The 20,711-nt window shown below is 40.9% G+C and overlaps 1 protein-coding gene across 2 annotated transcripts in view; it reads left to right on the forward strand.

Annotated features, from left to right (window-relative positions):
- Window positions 1-20,711, forward strand: part of myom1b (myomesin 1b) — a 129,725-nt gene that overhangs the window by 107,056 nt on the left and 1,958 nt on the right. For both annotated transcript variants that reach the window (XM_078216063.1, XM_078216064.1), the window contains 11 exons: window positions 213-357; window positions 1,663-1,722; window positions 2,867-2,934; window positions 6,464-6,577; window positions 9,188-9,275; window positions 13,491-13,529; window positions 13,615-13,720; window positions 14,004-14,167; window positions 16,160-16,196; window positions 19,991-20,013; window positions 20,567-20,622. In XM_078216063.1, the coding sequence (XP_078072189.1) occupies window positions 213-357; window positions 1,663-1,722; window positions 2,867-2,934; window positions 6,464-6,577; window positions 9,188-9,275; window positions 13,491-13,529; window positions 13,615-13,720; window positions 14,004-14,167; window positions 16,160-16,196; window positions 19,991-20,013; window positions 20,567-20,622 (900 nt within the window). The remainder of the gene's footprint in view (window positions 1-212; window positions 358-1,662; window positions 1,723-2,866; window positions 2,935-6,463; window positions 6,578-9,187; window positions 9,276-13,490; window positions 13,530-13,614; window positions 13,721-14,003; window positions 14,168-16,159; window positions 16,197-19,990; window positions 20,014-20,566; window positions 20,623-20,711) is intronic.

The following is a 20,711-nucleotide window of genomic DNA, read 5'->3' on the forward strand; positions in this document are numbered from 1 at the left end:
AGATACAGATTGATTCGAGTAGTTTCCACACATTGAGCTTTCAGTTTTAACTGAGGAACTGAGGAAGGCTCCAAGCAGAGGGAGAAAGAGGAACCAGAGCAGCCTGGCAGAAATCTGAATTCCTTGTGTAGTTGCAAAATAGTTCACAGAATAAGGAAACCTTACGTAAAGCTGCTTTTTATTTTGTTTCAAGCTCCCTTTTTGCTTTTCAGAAATATAAGATAAAGGTGGATCCAAAAACTGGTTTAGTGGAAATGACAATGGAGAAACTGGAGGATATTGATGAAGGCACTTACACTGTACAGCTCCAGGATGGTAAAGCAAGTAACCAATCTAGCCTGGTTCTGATTGGAGATGGTGAGTCCTTTTACTGCTTTTGTCTTCACGAAAATAAATCATAAACAGTAGAGTTGGGTCACAATGGATGCTCTAAGTGTGAATGAAGCGTCTAGTTTTAAGTGCAGCTATTAGCAATGCAACCTGCATCACCTCCAAGTCTTTTTCTAAAGCTTGCAATGCCCAATTATTGATCAAATGCAGATGACTCCAGCATGTCATTTACCTCTACAGTATATGGCCTGAAGAATAGTTCTTGGTTCTCAGTAAACACCACTTGGTTCAATTTTCCCTGCCTCTTTCCTTTGAGGCCCATAGCCTTAGAGTTAATGCATGGCATGAAAATGGGTTCACTTTTACAGAGGAGAAAATGAAGCAGAACAAAGCAGCAAATGATTCCATCCACCCTACCATCTCCAAAGTGCCCATTCCCCAAAGATCCTCATGGGGCCTTTCATTGTATCCCCATCTTGCCCATGCACACCTGGCTGGTCCAATTTTTTTATGTAACCTTTTCTTGTTGGTGTCCAATCCAATTCCTTCTCCTGGACCCTCAATCATCACATCTATGCTCCCGTGGAAGCCTGCACATCTCATCTGATTTAGCGTTCCAACCTCCAGTACTACGGCAGTCACCGACTGTGCCTGGAAAATGTGGGCGTCCAGTGTAGGAGATCCTGACTCTGGCTGCACTCACATCCTTCTCCATCCTGACATCACTTATCTTGGACAAGGGGATGTGAGCAGCATTGGCAGCAGTCCAGCAGAACCAAGTTCTGGCCATATTTCAATGGATTTTAGCAGACAGTAAATAAATAGCAGGTCTGACTAGACATTGGCATTATCCCCTTCGAATTATTTTAAGTTGAATAATGTTCCCACTGCTTTAACAGAAATAAATGGTCTGAACATTAACGAATTCTTAACAGGCTTTTCCTTCTCTTTTTTTTCAATGTTTGCACTGCAATGCTTTGCAAATGTGAGGGAATCAATGCAGTGTAAAGAGAATTTACCAAACAGCTTTGCACTTGTATGGTAACTGTTCACATCATCAGGAAAACACAGGTCATTTTGACTATATTTGTCAAATTAACAACAATCTATTTCAAAAATTATCAAACGTTTGAGCAACTCTGTAAAAGCCTTCAGTAACACAAATGTAAGTGGGATGGAAATGGATGCATAATAACAAAACCACTTGCAAAATTTGAAAGCACGCTTATGCATAATTATCAGATTTCACATTGATTAATTTTAGCTTCAAGAAAGTTGATTTCATACAATGTTCAACTGTCCTGCTGTCTAAGTCTTTATCTTTCTTTTCAGTGTTTAAGGAACTGAAGAAAGAAGCGGAATTCCAGAGAGGCGAATGGATCAGGAAACAAGGTAATGGCACAATCGGAGTAATATATTGCACAGCAGTTAATATTTCCTTGTTTTAATCAATAAAGTAAGACAGAATAGAGACAATATTAACTCTGTGTTTTCCGTGCGAAGCAGCTGGGCAGGTGGTTAGAGTTGCTTTAGAATTTATCTGACGCTGACCCCCTTATTCACTGCGGTCTTCAATTTTAACCTGTCCTACCGAGCAGGCAGAAAGGACAGCTGCCGGAAATGGTTGGGTCTTTAAGCATGCAGATTGGCTCCCATGATATCACTGGAGCCTGACTGTGATTTTAATAAGAGGCCTGTAGCCATTGTGGCTTTTCCATTGTGCCAACCTAGCTGTGCAGAAGGATGTAGGTTAGAAGAAACACCAAAAGGTAAATTGGAAGAGCAAGTGTGCCTCTCTTGTCTGCACAAAGAAAGGTTACCCCTCAGGAGGTCCGGTAGCATCTGCGGAGAGAAATAGAGTCAAATATGATTCTTCTTCAAAAGATGACATATTCAACTCGAAACATTAACTCTTCAGTTTCTCGCTCCATGGATGCTGCCAGACCTGCTGCCTTTTTCCAGCGCTTGACTTTTGTTTCAGATTTCCAGCATCTGCAGTATTTTACTTCTGTTTAAGGTTAGACATCCCCTTCCCCAGGACACCCCGCTCTGTTGATCACAAGGTCCTCGCAATTGCTTTACTAGCTACATAGTAGAGTGCCAAGGAGCTCCTCTCAGTATCTAGCAGCTCCCTCCTGTTGCCTGATTTTCTTCTGCTGCCCACTGACCAGCTGCAACCTCCTGTGAGAACCTCACTGAGTCTACACAGCTGAAGCCCAGCACAGGATGGCTTGCTGTTTGCCTCGGTGCCCACTTTCATGACTACCATGAGGCAAAATTGAGATGATTATCCCAACTCTTCAAATCTGGTACAATACCAGTTTTAAGTGAAACCACTTAATATAACATCATTGCTTCGAATGCAATACTTTGTACACCAGCGAAAAACAATTTGAATAAAATCATTAAAGGATTTTCCTCAAAGGTTAAGCCAGAATTTAAACTTGGATCAATGAATTCCATAGTTACCATTACTGTGCGATAAAAATGTGATTTTTTTTTTCTATTTGTAACGATATATCTCCTGTGCTAACAGGTCCTCACTTTGTTGAGTATCTTGGATGGGAAGTTAATAATGACTGCAGTGTACTTTTGAAATGCAAGGTAAAAGGAACAATTCTTAAATATGCTTTTGTTGCTACGGAAAAGTATTTAAAAAAATAGTTCATATTTAAGTTGTTAGAGCTGGATATCTTGGTCTGAATGGAAAGAACACCATAGCGGGGAATTCTCCGCTCCCATTTTCCTCAGATGGGAATCCCGGTGACGGGAATGGAAAATCCAGCAAAAGACCCAAATCACATTTCAGGCCGATGTAAAGGCAGGACACAATTGTCCCTGCCCCCCCTCCACCACCAGTGACGTAATGGGAATCCCGACGTTCAACATCGGTAAACCCATTACAATAAATTAGCATCTAATTATCAGACTTCTCATCCTGATAGTCTCCCCATGTTACATTATCCATCCATGTTGACTTGAAGGCACCCACAACGTGCGCCTGGCAAGTACAACCTGCCAGAGGAGTCCAGGTGAGTGCATCATGCAGAGGGAAGAGGGTCATGCCAGGGCAGTGCCAGGGAAAGTGCTGAGGGCAGCACTAGAAGATAGTGCCTGAGCAGTGACAGGGGGAAGTGCAGTAGGGGGGGAGGTAGGAGGTGATGGGCTCTTGTGTATGGGGGGGGGGTTCTATTTTTAATTTTTGTATTAGGGTGGCCTTTAACAATGTGCCTTAAGCTTTAAAAAATACTAAACTCACCCCAGCACTGTGATGTCGTGGGACCCACCCCTTGCAGGTTTTTATCAATCAACCAAGAAATACGGCTGAGAAAGCTGCCACTGGGGTCGGCAGTTTCAACGCCACCCAAGCCTGCATGTAGGACACAGAGCCTAACCCACAAATCTCGATGCCACAGAGTCTAGCTCCAGCTAAACAACTCTCCATGTTTGGTGAACACAGGAAGCTTCAAGTCACAGCTCCCAGACCAGGTCATGGCTCACTGCAACTCTGCAGCTTGCATCTGTTTTTAATTACATCTTCACCAAAAATCCCAGCATGCTTAACTCTCAGTCGCCATTGCTTTTTAATGCTAATATTGCCATTATTATAGTTAAAATCATTGCTGTAGTCATTCTTTCTCCGTCTACACTGCTCGCTGTGACACTGCATATTTTAGGGAAAATTCTGCCCATCGTCTTAAAAACGTTGCTTATAAATTTCCACTTACAAGTATTCAAGATATTAAGAACACTGTAGGTAGGGAACCTCACTCTTTGTTGGGGACAGAAAATTGGAAGGGTGTGTCCATGGAAATCTGTTTTGGCACATTTAAATGATGTAATGATAAGGTTAAATATCATGTTTTTTCTCATTATGCCTTAATAATGCTTGAAGCTAGTTACACTTGTAAAATGTTATATTGTATGTGGTATAGCTGTTGTGGACACAACAACATAACGGTTCTACAGTATCTTCCCCCATCCACCGTGCGTGTTACCATTATAGAGATTTGTGTGAGAAATGTAAAGCACAATTGTTCCTTTTGAAATCTGCCGTGACTGAAGGCAGTGACACACCAGCTGATTTGCTGAAGAGTTAACCTCCTGGGCAGGCTTTACACCTGCTCTAAGTAAGTCTGTGTGAAAACCCAGATAAGGAAAGCATGAATAGCCCAAGTATATGTGGATACAGCCATCTCATCCCTCTGTTATAGCGAATCATACAGCCGTCCAGCCAGGAGTAACAATAGCAATCAGAAATGGAAACTTCCTGAGTATCAGGGTGGCCTTTAAAAATGTGCCTTAAGATTTAAAAAATACTAAGCTCACCCCAGCACTGTGATGTCGTGGGACCCACCCCTTGCAGGTTTTTATCAATCAACCAAGAAATACGGCTGAGAAAGCTGCCACTGGGGTCGGCAGTTTCAACGCCACCCAAGCCTGCATGTAGGACACAGAACCTAACCCACAAATCTCGATGCCACAGAGTCTAGCTCCAGTTAAACAACTCCCCATGTTTGGTGAACACAGGAAGCTTCAAGTCACAGCTCCCAGACCAGGTCATGGCTCACTGCAACTCTGCAGCTTGCATCTGTTTTTAATTACGTCTTCACCAAAAATCTCAGCATGCGTGTGCATGTTCAAGACTTCCTCAGGGTCCAGAGGCACATCAGTGCCTTAAGTTGAGTCATTCGCTGTTCTGCATATCGGAAGATTCTGGCCAATTGTTTTTCTAACCTTCATTGTTTGAGTTACTGCAAGCTCCTGTCCCCTGCAGCAGCAATAATTTCCAACACAATCCCCCACTTCCTTTGGTGAACTCCAAATTTAGACCAAAACACTGGGAGACCACCCAAAAATATCCATGGTTCAGAGTCCGAGAGATAGGGTCAATGATGGGTGAAACATCTAGATGCTAAACTATAATATCAACTTATTGCCAGCGATCCTGCCAAGAGGGAAATCTATGTTTCGAAGTGTGGAATAATACGGAAGTGCCGAACACTAAGGGAGTTTTAAAGGCTTTAGTAGTTTCAATCAAATCAACAGGATGCCTGTTTGTTTGCATTTGTGATTTAGTCAGTAGATCAAATTCCCCATGCTGCAGGGATATGTCCATTGATCCCCATAGCTCCCTAGAGCACAGAAACTTTAAAACTGCTGATTTAACTGCCACTATTTGCAATTTACATGGATGGCCTTCCTGGTCCACTGTCTTTAAGTGGGCAATTAATGCAAGCAATTAAAGCAAAATTAATTTCCATTGCTCAAGAGTTTGAGCTATGACTCAGGTCTGAAACCTGAGATATATTGCTCTTGGTGATGGCTTAGTGGTATTGTCACTAAATTATTAATCCACAAACTCAGCTAATGTTCTGGGGATCCGGGTTCAAATCTCACCACAGCAGATGGGGGAATTTGAATTCAATAAAAAATATCTGGAATTAAGAATCTACTGATGACCATGAAACCATTGTCGATTGTCAGCAAAACCCATCTGATTCACTAAATGTCCTTTAGGGACCAAAATCTGCCATCCTTACCTGATCTGGCCTACATGTGACTCCAGAGCCACAGCAATGTGGTTGACTCTCAAATGCCCTTGGGCAACTAGGGATAGGCAATAAATGCTGGCCAGCCAGTGACTCCCATGAATGAATTTTTTAAAACTCCTGACAGTCCTGAGGCTAGTGTGCCTCCTTTATCTTGGTGTTGGACTGGGATGGGCATCGTAAGAAGCCTCACAACGCCAGGTTAAAGTCCAACAGGTTTATTTGGAATCATGAGCTTTCGGAGTGCTGCTCCTTCATCAGGTAAGTCCAATGGGAGTCCATTAAAATTACCATGTAATTTCAGCCCCTCATTGCCAAGGCCGGTATACATAAAATAGGAACTTACATGGTTACAGGAGATAGCCAAGGTATATAGAACCATCATGCAATACGAGTATTAGAGGTTAATAACTCAAAATGGGTCAGTACCAAGGGTTAATTTTTAAAAAAGGGTTGTTTGGAAATTTGGATCAAGGAACAAAAACAAATAGAGAAGTCAAATGTTATTTTTGTCGAAAGGTTCAGAATAAAACAAGAGCCAAACCATCCTGTGATCTAACTTCTCTTTTCTTTCTACTTAGGTGGCTAACATCAAAAAAGAAACATCCATCATCTGGTACAAGGATGATAGAGAAATAATGTTTGATGAGAAGCATGACTTCAAGGATGGTGTGTGTACTTTGCTGGTTCAACAGGTACAGAAATAATGTTTAACTACATCGCTGAGCTCTGTCTTAGTAAATGACTTTGGGACTGCAAATTGTTTAACGAAATAAATGGTATTACCACTCGTTAACAAAATCTAGCACAAGATCATCAGTAAGCGGTGGGAACTAAGGCCGAGGGAACAATGGGAAGGTTTGGCAGAGACTAAAAATTGGATGGGGCCTGGAAACACTGATCTCCGTGCAGAAGAGTAGATGGGGCTAATTCCTGCTGTGACCTGAAGTGGATTGAGGTTCTGTCCATCCCTTTGAAGGTCATGATGCTGAAAGGAGACATAGTTGATGGGATGTCTTGAACCTGTTGACTTCTTTATACCAGGAAGCCTGAGTGTCAGCAAATTATTTGTGTCCATTATCAATAGATAGGTAGAAATGGCATCAAAAGGAGTCTCCAGGCCCAGAAGCATTTAACTGGCCATCCAAAACAGGCCCAATTAACAGTTAGCAATGGTCATTTAAATGTCCATCAAACAGTTTAGAAGTACGACTTGTTTGTCACCTCCCTCATCCCTTACACAGTGACACTTGGAAAGAAATTGCTAATCAAGCATAAATACAGAGAAAACCCACAAAATGCTTATATTTGAATCCAATAGTTTGCCCTCTCCCTCAGACAACTGACCAGATATCAAGCCCATAATTCCATTGGGGATTTCCTGGTCTCTTGCTGTAATCCCTGTGGTAATCCCCAATGAAAAACGTAAAAGACTTTTTTCAGACTTTTACACTTTTTCACTGTATCACTAATCCTGTAGGGAATTATGGAGGGAATTCACAGAAGCTATGGAGTTATTCCTAACCAGCACAAGCTGCTGGAATCTGAGTGAGAAGAAATGCAGTTAAGATACAAAGGGGAATTTATCCATTCAGTTCCCAACCTAATGCGGTCATTTGTAATTCTAAATTGCAGACAGTACAAACAGCCATCCCAGCTCTCTAACTGGATAGTTTGCATTCAAATTATATAGACTGATTCAACATCAATTTTTATCATATTTGGGGAGCAGTGATGGCTTCCCCAACAGACGACAGTTTCTGGGATCTGGATTCAGGACCAGAAGTGTGTCAAAAATGTGTAAATATTTATTTCAGGTTTTCTTGTGTGATTTCCCCTGCCCAAGGCATCCACCTCCCATCCCCGAGTCCTCCAATGCACTTATCTTGTGTCAGGGGCCTTCTCCTTGGGGTCTTTAGTTGCATCCTCTGAGCTGCCTGTTTTTTATCAGCTGCACTACCACTTCCAGTTGGCCACCTGGCATTTTGTTGGGAAGTCAGTAAGCAAGATGTTAATGACACCTGGCCAAGCCTTCCTGCTTCTGTTCCCCCAGGCACTCCCAATGCTGCATTACTCCCAGGAGTCAAAATAAACCCCATCCTGTCCATTGTATCAAAACTAGCTGGGCCACTTTCCATAAGTGAACTTGGTTTTGCCCCATTTTTATCACGGACAGAAGCATGATACGTTATACAGAAAAAATCCTTCATTTTTATCACATTTGATTTGTTCCCATTGTGACTATATCACTGAATTCTTGTTGCTAACTGCATCATTGTGAGGACATGCTGAGTGGGGGCCAGGCCCTTTCCTACAGTGAAGAAGGGAAATTAAGCAGGTGCTCAAGACTGCTCATATTTGCCTCCTTGTGACTGGTCACAAACAGCAATGGCAGTGGAATCAAATCAGTGATTAACCATAGCCCACAAAGAACCACAGGTATCTCCATCCATCAGAGAGAAAGAGAGAGAGGAAATTGGTTAGTTAATATGAGGGGCACCACTCCACATAAAGCATGGAGCAGACAAGGAGGCAGGCCTCCATGAGCTAGCTTGGCCGATACAGGGATTGAACCCATGCTATTGACGCCATTCTGCACCCCACTCTAGCCAACTAAGCTAACCAGCGTGGCACAGTGGCTAGCACTGCTGCCTCACAGCGCCAGGGACCGGGGTTCAATATCGGCCTCGGGTGACTGTGTGGAGTTGCACATTCTCTGCGTGGATTTCCTCTGGGTGCTCCGGTTTCCTCACACAGTCCAAAGATGTGCGGGTTAGGTTGATTGGCCACGATAAATTGCCCCTCAATGCCAAGGGAATTAGGAGGGTAAATAAGTGGGGTTACAGGGACAGGACCTGGGTGAGATTGTTGTCGGTGCAGTTTCATGGGCAGAATGGCCTCCTTCTGCACTGTAGATTCTATGATTCTATACTTGTCCATTTTTTTGACTGTAGATGTGTGTGTTATATAGAGGACAGGAGAGTGATAAAAAACAGACTTCTATAGTGGCAGAAAAATCAAGGTATATGCCAAAGTGTTGGCACAGAAATTGTACCACCAAATGTCATCCAGGTATATCTTTCAATCAGCAATCCTTTAGCAATGTTTAACAAGCTTATATAAACTTCCTCAGAAAAGTTAATGCACTGTGGAATCCAATATGAGCAATTAATTGTTCATGTGGGAACATTGGACATCAGAAAATATAGCCCATAATTCCAAATGGTTTCTGAGATGTAAGTGTGATTATGATATGCGTAAACAGACACCATCGTTCCACTAAAATATTTTAAATATGCCAACAGTTTTCAAAGAAGGATGCGGGTGTTTATGAAATCGTGCTGAAGGATGACAGGGGAAGAGATTCAAGTGTGCTCCGACTGCTTGAAAAAGGTACATTTCGCAGAGTTAACAATGTCTCAGCAATGTTGGACAAGCTTCAATAAAACAGAAAAAGTCCATTAAACATAACCTAAGGTGAAAAGGCATGGGGTTGAAATTTGTTTACATTTTCATCAGAGCAATTAGATAGATCTTAGGCCCAAATTTAACCGTGTCCACTCAGGAGGAGAGAAAATGAGAATGTGAAATGTCTAAATAGTATTGCATATTGGGGCGGCACAGTGGCACAGTGATTAGCACTGCTGCTTCACAGCTCCAGGAATCTGGGTTCGATTCCCGGCTTGAGTCACTGTCTGTGTGGAGTTTGCACATTCTCCCCGCGTCTGCATGGATTTCCTCTGGGTGCTCCGGTTTCCTCCCACAGTCCAAAGATGTATGAGTTAGGTGCATTGGCCATGCTAAATTGCCTCTTAGTGTCCCAGGATGCATAGGTCAGAGGAATTAGCGGGGTAAATATATGGAATAGAGCCTAGGTGAGATTGTTGTCGGTGCAGACTCGATGGGCCAAATGGTCTCCTTGTGCACTATAGGGTTGCTATAATTTCTATAATGCCACTATGTCCTATCATAAGCCCTCCATTAGCTTGTGACTTTAATGATATGGTTACCGTGAGTCTAAACAAAGGCAAAAATATTCTCATTCTGCATTTTGTCGTCCTGATGACCAGATTTAATCTTTCTACAATAATACAAAATAAGGACAAAATGGTAGAGGAATGGATAGGACAAAACAAGTACAACAACAAAGCTTCTGACTGATAATGGAGGGGAATTCGCTGAGGATGTGTCGGTGCAGACTCGATGGGCCAAATGGCCTCCTTGTGCACTATAGGGTTGCTATAATTTCTATAATGCCACTATGTCCTATCATATGATTTGCGAAAATATAAACATCATAGTCATGAATACCGCAGTTGAAAGTCCTTTCAGCAAAGGACTTGTGAAAGGATTCATGTGGTGATTGAGAAAATGCTGTGTAAAATGTTAGTTGAGCAACCAAGTTGCAATTTGGCAACATGGGCAATTCATGCAAAGAACTCATTCAAGATCATTAAAGGGTCAATTAGTCAATGGGTGAAATCCCAAATTACCTTATATGCAAAAGTCTTCCTGCTCGAGAAGGTACTACACTTCATCCCATTTTTCTGCACATTAGAAAGCTTCATATTCAGGAAGATGAGTTTACAAGATGAGGTCTCACAGAAAATTTAAAGAGCATTGAGGTACCATATAAATCCATCTGAGACAGAAATTAATTCAAGAGATTTGGTGCATCGTAAAAGGGAGGGTCATAGGGAATGGAAAGGCCCTGCTTAAGGTCATGATGGTAAGGCAGTACTTCTTAAACATGGCAATCAAACCGTTAAGGTTCATTCCTCACAATTAACTGGAATTAATTACTAAATTATGGACTTTGGAATAGCTGACAGAAGTAAATACACATATGTCAAATATTCATGTGTTTGTGATGAGGGTTCTGAGGAACAGAATGCTGTAGATTAAGAGTTGGATAATGGTAATGTAAATGCTTGAGACACACATGACAGAGCTATCACATCCAAACATCACTTGTCCCAATGAGTTCTCAGTCCAAAGATGTGCGGGTTAGGTTGATTGGCCATGCTAAAAATTGCCCTTAGTGTCCTGAGATGCGTAGGTTAGAGGGATTAGTGGGTAAATGTGTAGGGATATGGGGGTAGGGCCTGGGTGGGATTGTGGTCGGTGCAGACTCAATGGGCCGAATGGCCTCTTTCTGTACTGAAGGGTTTCTATGATTCTATGATTCTATGATGACAATTCCAGAGGGATTTAATGATTGGAAGGATATAACTATTTTGGGATGTGCTGGAAAAGCTAATGGCAAATATAAATATTGCTTGAATGTTCTGGATGATGACCAGGAAGGAAGTTACATGGACATGTGGAAATTAAGTGAGAGAATGGACAGTGCACGTTTTAAGAATTGAAGATGTTTGTATTGGAAAAAAGATCACAAACGGCCTAAAGAACTTCCGATAGTGCAAGAGGAGTGATTCTAACAGACATATAGGCTGGAATTTTACCACCTCATTAGGCTCGCAGAGTGGAATTCTCTGTTGGCCTCGGGCTGGGTGGGATTTTATGAACCTCGCCGAAGCGAGGTCGTAAAATCCCGGCCATAGGCTGGAATTCTCCGACATCGGTCGCCCCGCCACAACTGCCAGCGAGAACAGACAATTTAGCGCTCAGCCAAAACTCCATTCACTGCAGCGGGACCAGAGAATCCCAGCAGGGAGTGAAGTCGGAGAATCCCGGCCATAATGAAAGTTGAGGCCGTGGCTTGAATTGTTTAGAAAATGAAATAAAAGTCACAGAACAGTCTCACAATAGAGCAAGAAGCTGAAGTCCTCATGACCAGGTGGTTTTGGTGGTTGCCAATAAACCTGAGAATAAATTAATAAGGGAAATAAATAAAAAGGGAGTTAGCTAGTTGGAAAGAGTTTGGTGTTTATTCTGAGATGCCGGTTAAGGGTCACTGAAGTAGATTTCTACTGAAAACGTTCTTGTAGGTGGGGCATATAAGGCCAAAGCAATGTTAGCTGCTAGATTAGTTGCTAGGGACTTTAAAGAGTGACTAGGTGACACAGATGTAAGAGTGGATTCTCTCACTACTGGAAAATCATTAACCATTTTTAGCTCTTCTAATCACATATTCATGGGAGTGTAGATTGTTGAACATAAAAGCTATTCTGCACCGCAATATTTTTCAGAGAGAAATGTTTCTGTTTTTGTGGCCTGAATGAAGCTTCGAGGCGATGGTATTTTTTTGGTGAGATCTCTTTTGCTGAAAATAGGTGACTTTTTCACTAAAGCCAGATACCGCAATGTTTTATTTTGATATCATAAACAAAAATTATCAGGTGTCTTCACGATGCATGTTTATGAGTTCTAATGGGGTTGTTCTGTGGAATTTGAGAGAGGTGTAGAATGGAGTAGAATTTAAAATTGGGAGTCAGGCTTGTGGGGCTTTTAAATACATTGGGCAGGATTTTCCGTACTCTCGTGGCATGTTTTCCGGTGGAAGAGGTGACTCGCCATTGGCTGCGGGTGGGATCTTTCATTTCTGATAGTACCTATGGCATTTTGCGTGGCTCACCCACCCTTCTGCCAAGGAACCTGCAATGGGGGTCACCTTTGGTGGGACTGGAAGATCCCATCAGCAGGAAGGGCCATAAAATCCTGCCCGTTATTTTAGATAATAAGCAAAATAAGATTCGGAATAACTTGATCTCAACAATCCCATTTCAAGAGTGTCGCTCCCATTTAGCAAGATGATAATACATTGTAAAGACAAAAGGGTTCTTATAGGGAGAATCAGAAAGAAATGGATAGGATAAAACAAGTGCAACTACAAAGTTTCTGACTGATAATGGACTAAATCATCACAGAAAGATGGTGTAGATCAAATGAAATAGATCGAAGAGACAGAACAATTGCAAAGCTTCGATTCTGCTTTTCCTACATTCTGGAATTCCCACTTGACTGTGTAAGAAACCCACACTTTACAAGATCATTTATATAGAAATACAGAGTTCTGAAGCAGAGAATGTGTAAGCAGGGAGTTCCTACATCCCCAGGCCAGGAGGGAGTTGGTATAGCATCTATGCTCAGTGACACAAAACATAAGGGCCTCCAGAGAGCTTAAATTACAGGAAAATTATCCTTGTAGAAATCTGCTCAGCACCATTATATATTTGAGGTTGTAAAAAACCTTAAACCCAAAGGAATACAGGCTTAAAAAGACAGACAGGCTTTCAGAGGGAATTTCTTTCTTGGTGTGGTGAACATGTCATAAGGAGATCCCGGGAAGACAGGTAGTCTGAAAAAAAAGGACAATTGGCACAAATAATTAATTGAAATAATTAATTGAAATCAATGTAAAATCTTGATCTATAAGCCTGCAATTTTCTGAAAAGTGCCCTCTGCAAATGTTGTTCCACACTTGAAATGCCCAGAAACGGATCAGCACTAATGTATCTAATGATGATACAGAGGCTGGGTGGAGAGGGAGAAGTTAATATCAAGATGCAGAATGTGAAGCAGAGCACAATACTGTAAATTTAAATGTACCAATACAATCATGAAATTTAGGGTAACTGTGATGTAAAGAATTTCATTGTATTGTGAAATCTGCCATATTCAACTTGTTTAATCTTAATTTTACAGCTTTCAATGATGTGATAAGTGAAGTTTGCCGTGCGGCTGGTAAGTGTTCTCAGAAGAAGCCTTGCCATCACTTTCCGGTGCTTATAAATTGGATGTAAAAACTATGTTTCTGTTAACAATACAGCTCAGACTGCAACAGATCTGAAGGTACAGAGTACAGAACATGGTATCAGAATCTACTCTTTTGTTTCTTACTACTTGGACGATTTGAAGATCATCTGGTACTACAGGTAAGAAATTACTTTCCTCAGTACATTTGGCATTGGAAAATTGGAAGCAGTGTAAGCTGGAGGAAACTGACCTCCATTTCCAATTCACCAGCCCATGATCCCCACAAGTGAGACTCACAAAACTTACCCCTCTTTATTATATTTTTACAAGGGAAAGAGTTGACAGATGTGGAGGTTTTGTGCCTATTATTGGAACTTTCATCTTACTAGATTGCGGGGAAGCTAGAAATAAAACACATCATAAATGTTAGGTTGATTTCTAACACCTGCTGTCTTTCCCCAGAGACACAAAGCTTGCATCCACAGACCGAGTGAAGAACGGTGTTACAGGAGAGCAGCTCTGGCTTCAGATCAATGAACCCACCGAGAAGGATAAAGGCACCTACACTCTTGAACTCTTTGATGGAAAAGCAGGACACAAAAAATCAGTTGAACTATCAGGGACAGGTAAGAAAAACAGATCTACTTCCAATCGCGTTTAGTTAATATTGTAATAAAATATTACTGTTGATCCATCCACTTGTTGATACGGACCCAGCAGTTCTGGGGGAGGACCTTTGGCAGCAGCTCTGGGAAAAACCACAGTTCCCACATGGATGTAGCACATTCCTCACACACATATGTGTTCAGGAAACTTTACACATTGCTGGCATCCATGCCACTTTTGTCTTAATATATGAACCATGCTGTCATGACAGTTAAAATGACACTGACAACTTTTCTTTTCTGCAACTTGAATTCTGTTGTTAAAGGGAACAGTTCCCTCTTCTGATCATTGCAGATTTCCTAAGGAAAATGTGTTGGAATCTCAATGTTTCTCTGGTGGACATTTCACTTAGAAAGACAATAAACCTAAATATCATCACCATAGGTACAAGAATAGGCAGATTTGGGATTCTGGTCTGTGCTTTTATATTCAATCAAGGGATGTGAACCAGTATTTATTGCCCGTCCCTAATTACCCTTGAGAATGTGGTGGTAAGTTATCTTTGTCAGAAAGTGATACTGGCTGCAGGAGTTCAGTTTCTGGTCAATGGTTAACCCCAGGATGTTGATAGTGAAGCTGTTGAGGAAGCTTTCCGCACTGTATATTGAGTTGAGTGTGTACAATATTAGTATGGCCAAAGGTGGAGAAAAGGTGGAGAAAAGGTGGACATTCCATTCCTCTGACTGACATTGCTCTTCATTATAAGTAGGAACAATTCCTAACATTAAAAACAAAATAAAAATGATAGTGGCAAATACAAGTACAACAAACGTTATGTAAACTTTCTTGATGCATGGGCTTATTCATAACGCATAATGGTTCCATCCATCAATAGAATAAGTTAAGTTTATTTATTAGTCACAAGTAAGGTTTACATTAACACTGCAATGAGGTTACTGTGAAATTCCTAGAATTTCATCTACTAATTATGAGCGAATGAAAAAGTTAACCTGTGTCAGTTGGCTACAAGAATAAAGATATTATGCAGAGGTATATGAAGCTGACTCCTGGGTGATGATGGAATCATAAATACTAGTTATAGTATTGATGCCATCTGACTGTTATCATCCAGTTATAACACCCAGACACTGTGTTAAAGCTACTTTGCTTATAGAAGGTATCGTTCAAACCATAGTTGTTTACGTATGAAAATATTTTTCTTCTATTATTAGTTTTATTTCTATTGGTGGGTGTTTACTTGCTTCTGACAAGTACGGTAAAACACCAGAATGAAAGCTACTTATAGGTTTGATTGAACCATTTGCTGATTCCTGTCTGCTACACATTGTGCCATGCCTTTGAAATTCCTCAGTACATGAGGCTTATTAGCAGGTCTTAACCAAACGGGGACTGTCAAAACCAGGAGTAGATAATTCAGCTAATTGAACCTGCTCCACCGCTTTATTGACCATATACACTAAAGCACTTGCCTTCATTTAGATCTTTCCATAACATCTGGCTCTCCACCAGATTAGGACAGGTAAATGTCCTATTTTAAGGCATCAGCTGCATGAGGAGATGGTCTCCGATTACAATGGTTATTTATTCATCAGCGGAGTGCTTAGTCTTCAGTTTGGTGACTTCAGCTTTCCCTTGATCTCATATCATGCGGACATTAGTGCAGCGGCATTGAACCTCACTGGACTATACTTTCTGTTATCTAAAGAGAGTTGTGACCTGTGAAAACAAGTGAAATCTGACAGCAGCAGGAGTGATAAAGTAAGCATATTGGGTGGATTTTCAGATGGACGTCTCGGTGTGAATTTGGCGTTGCCAATTGACAGCTCACTTGAGTCAGGTAGAAATCAGACAGTTTCTGTGACAGGCAGCTGATCTGCAAAGCCAGTTCTTTACCGAGCATGAAATGGAAATGATTTTCATTGCAATGTAATTGGTGAACTAATGTGTTATATACTCATTTAACAACCCTACTATCTCTCTTCTTCTTAAAGTATTTGATGAAGCCTTTGCAGAATTCCAGAGGCTGAAGTAAGTATACCAATTTTACGAAAAACTACTTGTCTGTATTTTTTAAGTTGATTTTTATTTCTCTCCACTCCCAAAGACTTTGATTCCTTGCTGGAGTGGGACTTGGAGTGGGACTCCACAGGTGGTTTCCTTCATAACTTCATTCTTTATATGATCTTTGACAGGGGATGACAGCCATATGCTCTGTATGCAAACTTAACATTTTATAGAGTTTAAGTTAACATCTAGCATCATTTTAAAATGTTAAGTGAATTACTGTATTCCATTTCTTAATGCATTGAAATCATATCAAATGCTAGGGTTTTAAATTTACCAGCAGCACTCATTTTTCCTGTAGGTGGTGCTATGACATTGCTTTTGCAATGCTACTTGTGAATATTAGGAACATCTCACTGTCATAGGCTTGGGCCTGCAGCAGTTTTTGAACTCTTTTTTTGCCAGATTTCAGAACATCTAAATGTTTTTTGAAGCTGTTAAACCATTCCATCAATTCGTAAATCTCTGAAAGTAACTATGCCCACCCTCAGCCATCCTTTCAACTTCACCAAGTACCCAACTGGCTATTCCCTTGGGATATTAGTCATTCTCACTCACAGCAATGGGATACCTTTTGTGTTCCTGCACCTCACACTCATTCAACAGTAGAGCAACCTTGACATCAACCTCATTTGCATCCCTTTAATGGGATGCAGATGAAGGCCCAACCCCTTCTCCTCCGCTTCCCCTGCCCCCCCCATATTCTCCGCGATGCCAGCGGGAAAACAAGTCAGTGCGAAACACATTCAGAATAACATGGCGTGCAGATGTCAGAATTCATCTGAACAACACCTGGGGCTGCCCCTGAAGGGGGCCCATCTTCCAGCCTCAGAATGTTACTGGAGATCCATCTTTGTTGTCAGGAGATCCAGCTTTTTTCTTCAATGCCTTCGGTGATGTTGAGGCACCTTTTCAATATGGCACCCGGACAACGGTGGAGTACACACCATCCCGCCACACCCAGGCGCATCATTAATGAGGTCTGCAGTGGGAAACATTTCATATTTCTGACCCCGACACGGGAGAATTGCACCCTCTCTTTGAAATGCCATAGGTGATTTAGCAATATTTTTTCAATGCTGCTGGCTTAATAATTTTGCCTTTTATATTTATATCAAATCAGTTACTAATTTAAAGAACTATGCACATTCTAATGGCCTACTGATAGTGAAGAAAGAAATCATAAAAGACATTGTAAAATGTGCTCAATTTTTCTTATATTGAAATTGTGGTCCGTTTCGTCAGATTACCACCAAAGCAGTGAAGGTAAAATATGAGCCCGAGTATAACTAAAACAGAGGCATGAAAACTACTGTGCTCATCCAGGAAAATCCATTTAGGAAGAGGCCAGTTCTCTATCCATCAACAAAGGGAACTTTAGTTATTCCTGCAATTGTCCCACATTCTTCATTCTGTAAAGTGGATTAAAACAACTAGGTGCAAAAGTGAATACATTCACAACTTGTGCTCTTTTGCTGGTAACGTTTTCTCCTGTTTGATCTATGTATGCGTCAATTCTCCATATTTTAACAAAACTTATGGCAAGTAAACACTATAAAAAATATAAGCAAGGAATTACATGCCCATTCTAGTTATTAGTGTCACAAGTATACTTACATTTACACTGCAATGAAATTACTGTGAAAATCCCCAAGTCACCACACTCTGACGCCTGTTCCGATACACTGAAAGAGAATTGAGCATGGCTAATGCATCTAACCAGCACACCTTTCGGACAGTGGGAAGAAACCGGAGCGCCCGGAGGAAACCCACGCAGACATCAGGAAAAAGTGCAGACTCCACACAGACAGTGACCCAAGTCGGGAATAGAACCCATGTCCCAGGCGCTGCGACGCACCAGTGCTAACCGCTACGCCACCGTGCTGCCCTTAGTTTGAGAGTTAACAGAAGAAAGGCCCAATTACTGAAAGTGTGATGAATAAAGCTGAATAAGAAAATTAGCAATAAACTAAATGTTACTCAGTCTCCACCCAAGTGGCCACTTGTAGATAAGTCTGATAACATAATGGTTTCAAACAAACACATGTCCGGTAGAATATAAATTCAAGTATATTTAAATTGCCAAAACTGACAGCAGATTTCAGTTGTGAGTCTCGTTAAAACCGTACTGTCAGATTGGTCTGCTGTTTTAAACAAGCTTTCTAAATTTAGTTATGTCTGATGCATATTCAAATAGTTACCTCTGTAATGGAACCAGAATGTGCTGGAAAGGATCAGCGAGAAACAAAGACGAGTTAAGACAGAGTCAGCCTTTTTACTGTAGGCAATGGGTCAGATTGAAGGGGAGAGCACCTTTGGGGAAGGAGGCAGGCTGGGAGTGACAACGCAGGCAACTTTAAACCAAACAATAATTTGGAGGTTTGTTGAAAACTGTTAAACTTATATGCCATTTATTTTCCCTGCTTCTAGAATTAAAAAAATGAAGGAAAAAAACTGTTTTGAAATTAATTGTAATGTATCAATTTTCAGTGTATAATTTGGAGTGAGGAAAGAGGGATGTCCTTTGACTACTTTAGAAATGTTCCCAACAATGGGTGGGCAGTGGGTTCATTGGGATATTGGGGTGGGGTCGGTGGGGCGGATGGCAGTGGGGATTGGTTGTGGGATCAGGTGGCATTTGACACAACTGAGTAAACCTGCAATCTCCAACCCTCAAATTAGATCATTCAAGAGTTCATTCAGTCTGTTGTCCGTGTGTATGCATTTTCAACAATTGTTGTTAGATGGTAGTTTGAAGCAGCCTTATGTTCAATTTTTCATTTCCAAATCTTAGCACTTGCACTAATGCCCATGCCCAAATAAGCAAATAAAACACATGCTGGAGATTAATCCTGGGATGTCCTGGGTCTGTTTGAATGATCTTCTCATACGAACATAACAAACCGTCAGATTGAAAAAGATTATCGGCTTATCTAGTTTGTTGTGTATCACATCAAGAGAACCCACACCCCTTGAGTGCTGTGTAGTCTCTTGGGAGAAGTGTAAAGCAGACAAGCAATTAGGGGAAAGAAAGGTCTGGAATATTTGTGATTCTTTTATGCGATTATAATAATTTCAGGAGATTACAACAGCCACAACAATGTACTATTTAGGACCTTCTTCTTGTACGATCATTTGGGAAGTACTGCACTGTTCTTTTGCATTGGTTTTTCACAGACCTTGCAGTAACAGTAAACCAGTAATAACTGTAAGAAAGTAAAGCATTTGTAGACAATTATATTTCGTCCACAGAATTGTCATCAGTTATCAATACATTGTATTTGTATCTTGTTTTTGTAAAAGTTTTTACATTTAGTCATAGAATCATAGAAACCCTAGAGCACAGAAAGAGGCCAATCAGCCCATCGAGTCTGCACCGACCACAATCTCACCCAGGCCCTACCCCCATATCCCTACATATTTACCCACTAATCCCTCTAACCTGTGCATCTCAGGACACTAAGGGCAATTTTAGCATGGCCAATCAACCTAACCAACACATCTTTGGATTCAGTCAGTCACAAAGAACAGCTAACATCAGCACACTGATTGCTTCCCATTTCTCTTTTTTAATGGATTTCTATTTTTACCACCAATAGAAAAATCAAGCAAAGTCGATTTTTTATGGCATCCCTTTTCTGGCAATATCAAAATAACTTCATAATTCTCACTATGTGTGCATAGAATTGCTTCATATGCAGAGTAACACTTTATGCTTTAATTTTTTTTAACTTTCTTTTTGATTTTTTAATAAACAGACAGGCTGCAATCGCTGAAAAAAGTGAGTATCATATTTACAGATATTTTATAAAGGTAACATAAGTAATTTTATAAAGTTAAATGGCTGTTTTAATAAATTGATTATTCAGGTAACTGGCAATGGTTGTACTTAAAATTGTTTTGTGAGGGTCTAAATTCAATATTTTCTCTGAAAATTTCATAATTTTCCTGGCAATACATAGGAACTTATGGACCGGAGGAGACCAAGGAGGTCATTTAGCCCTTTGAGCCTATCCAATTAGACTATTTCAATTACAAACCCACAGCTTTGCAATTCCTTTCTGAGATACCCATGCAGGAATGTATGATGATTGATTTACCCTCCAATATTTCTCAGCCCCACATCATCAAAACACAGAATTCCCACCCGGGTTATCCCCAGAGTGATCATGTTAAAAGTGGGGAATTAAATTTGCTTTTTTCCACTGTCTGGTTCTGACTATATTGGGTTACTGTGGCACTTATTAATAACTGTGTCATCTTGTATCAGGAAATCTGTACATTAAGATGTCCCTTCATATTGTCATGCCTAAGAGAACTTTCTTTCCTGTTAGATCGTGCTCGTGTTATCGGCGGTTTGCCTGATGTTGTTACAATCCAGGAAGGAAAGGTAAATAAAAGCAGAAAAATGCTGGAAATGCAACACCTGCAATATTTTCCTTTTTTTAAGGGAGGGTACATGTTGTCAAACTGCTGGCT

This window comes from Mustelus asterias, chromosome 7 (genome assembly GCF_964213995.1).
Source record: "Mustelus asterias chromosome 7, sMusAst1.hap1.1, whole genome shotgun sequence".
In the NCBI taxonomy this organism is placed as follows: Eukaryota; Metazoa; Chordata; class Chondrichthyes; order Carcharhiniformes; family Triakidae; genus Mustelus; species Mustelus asterias.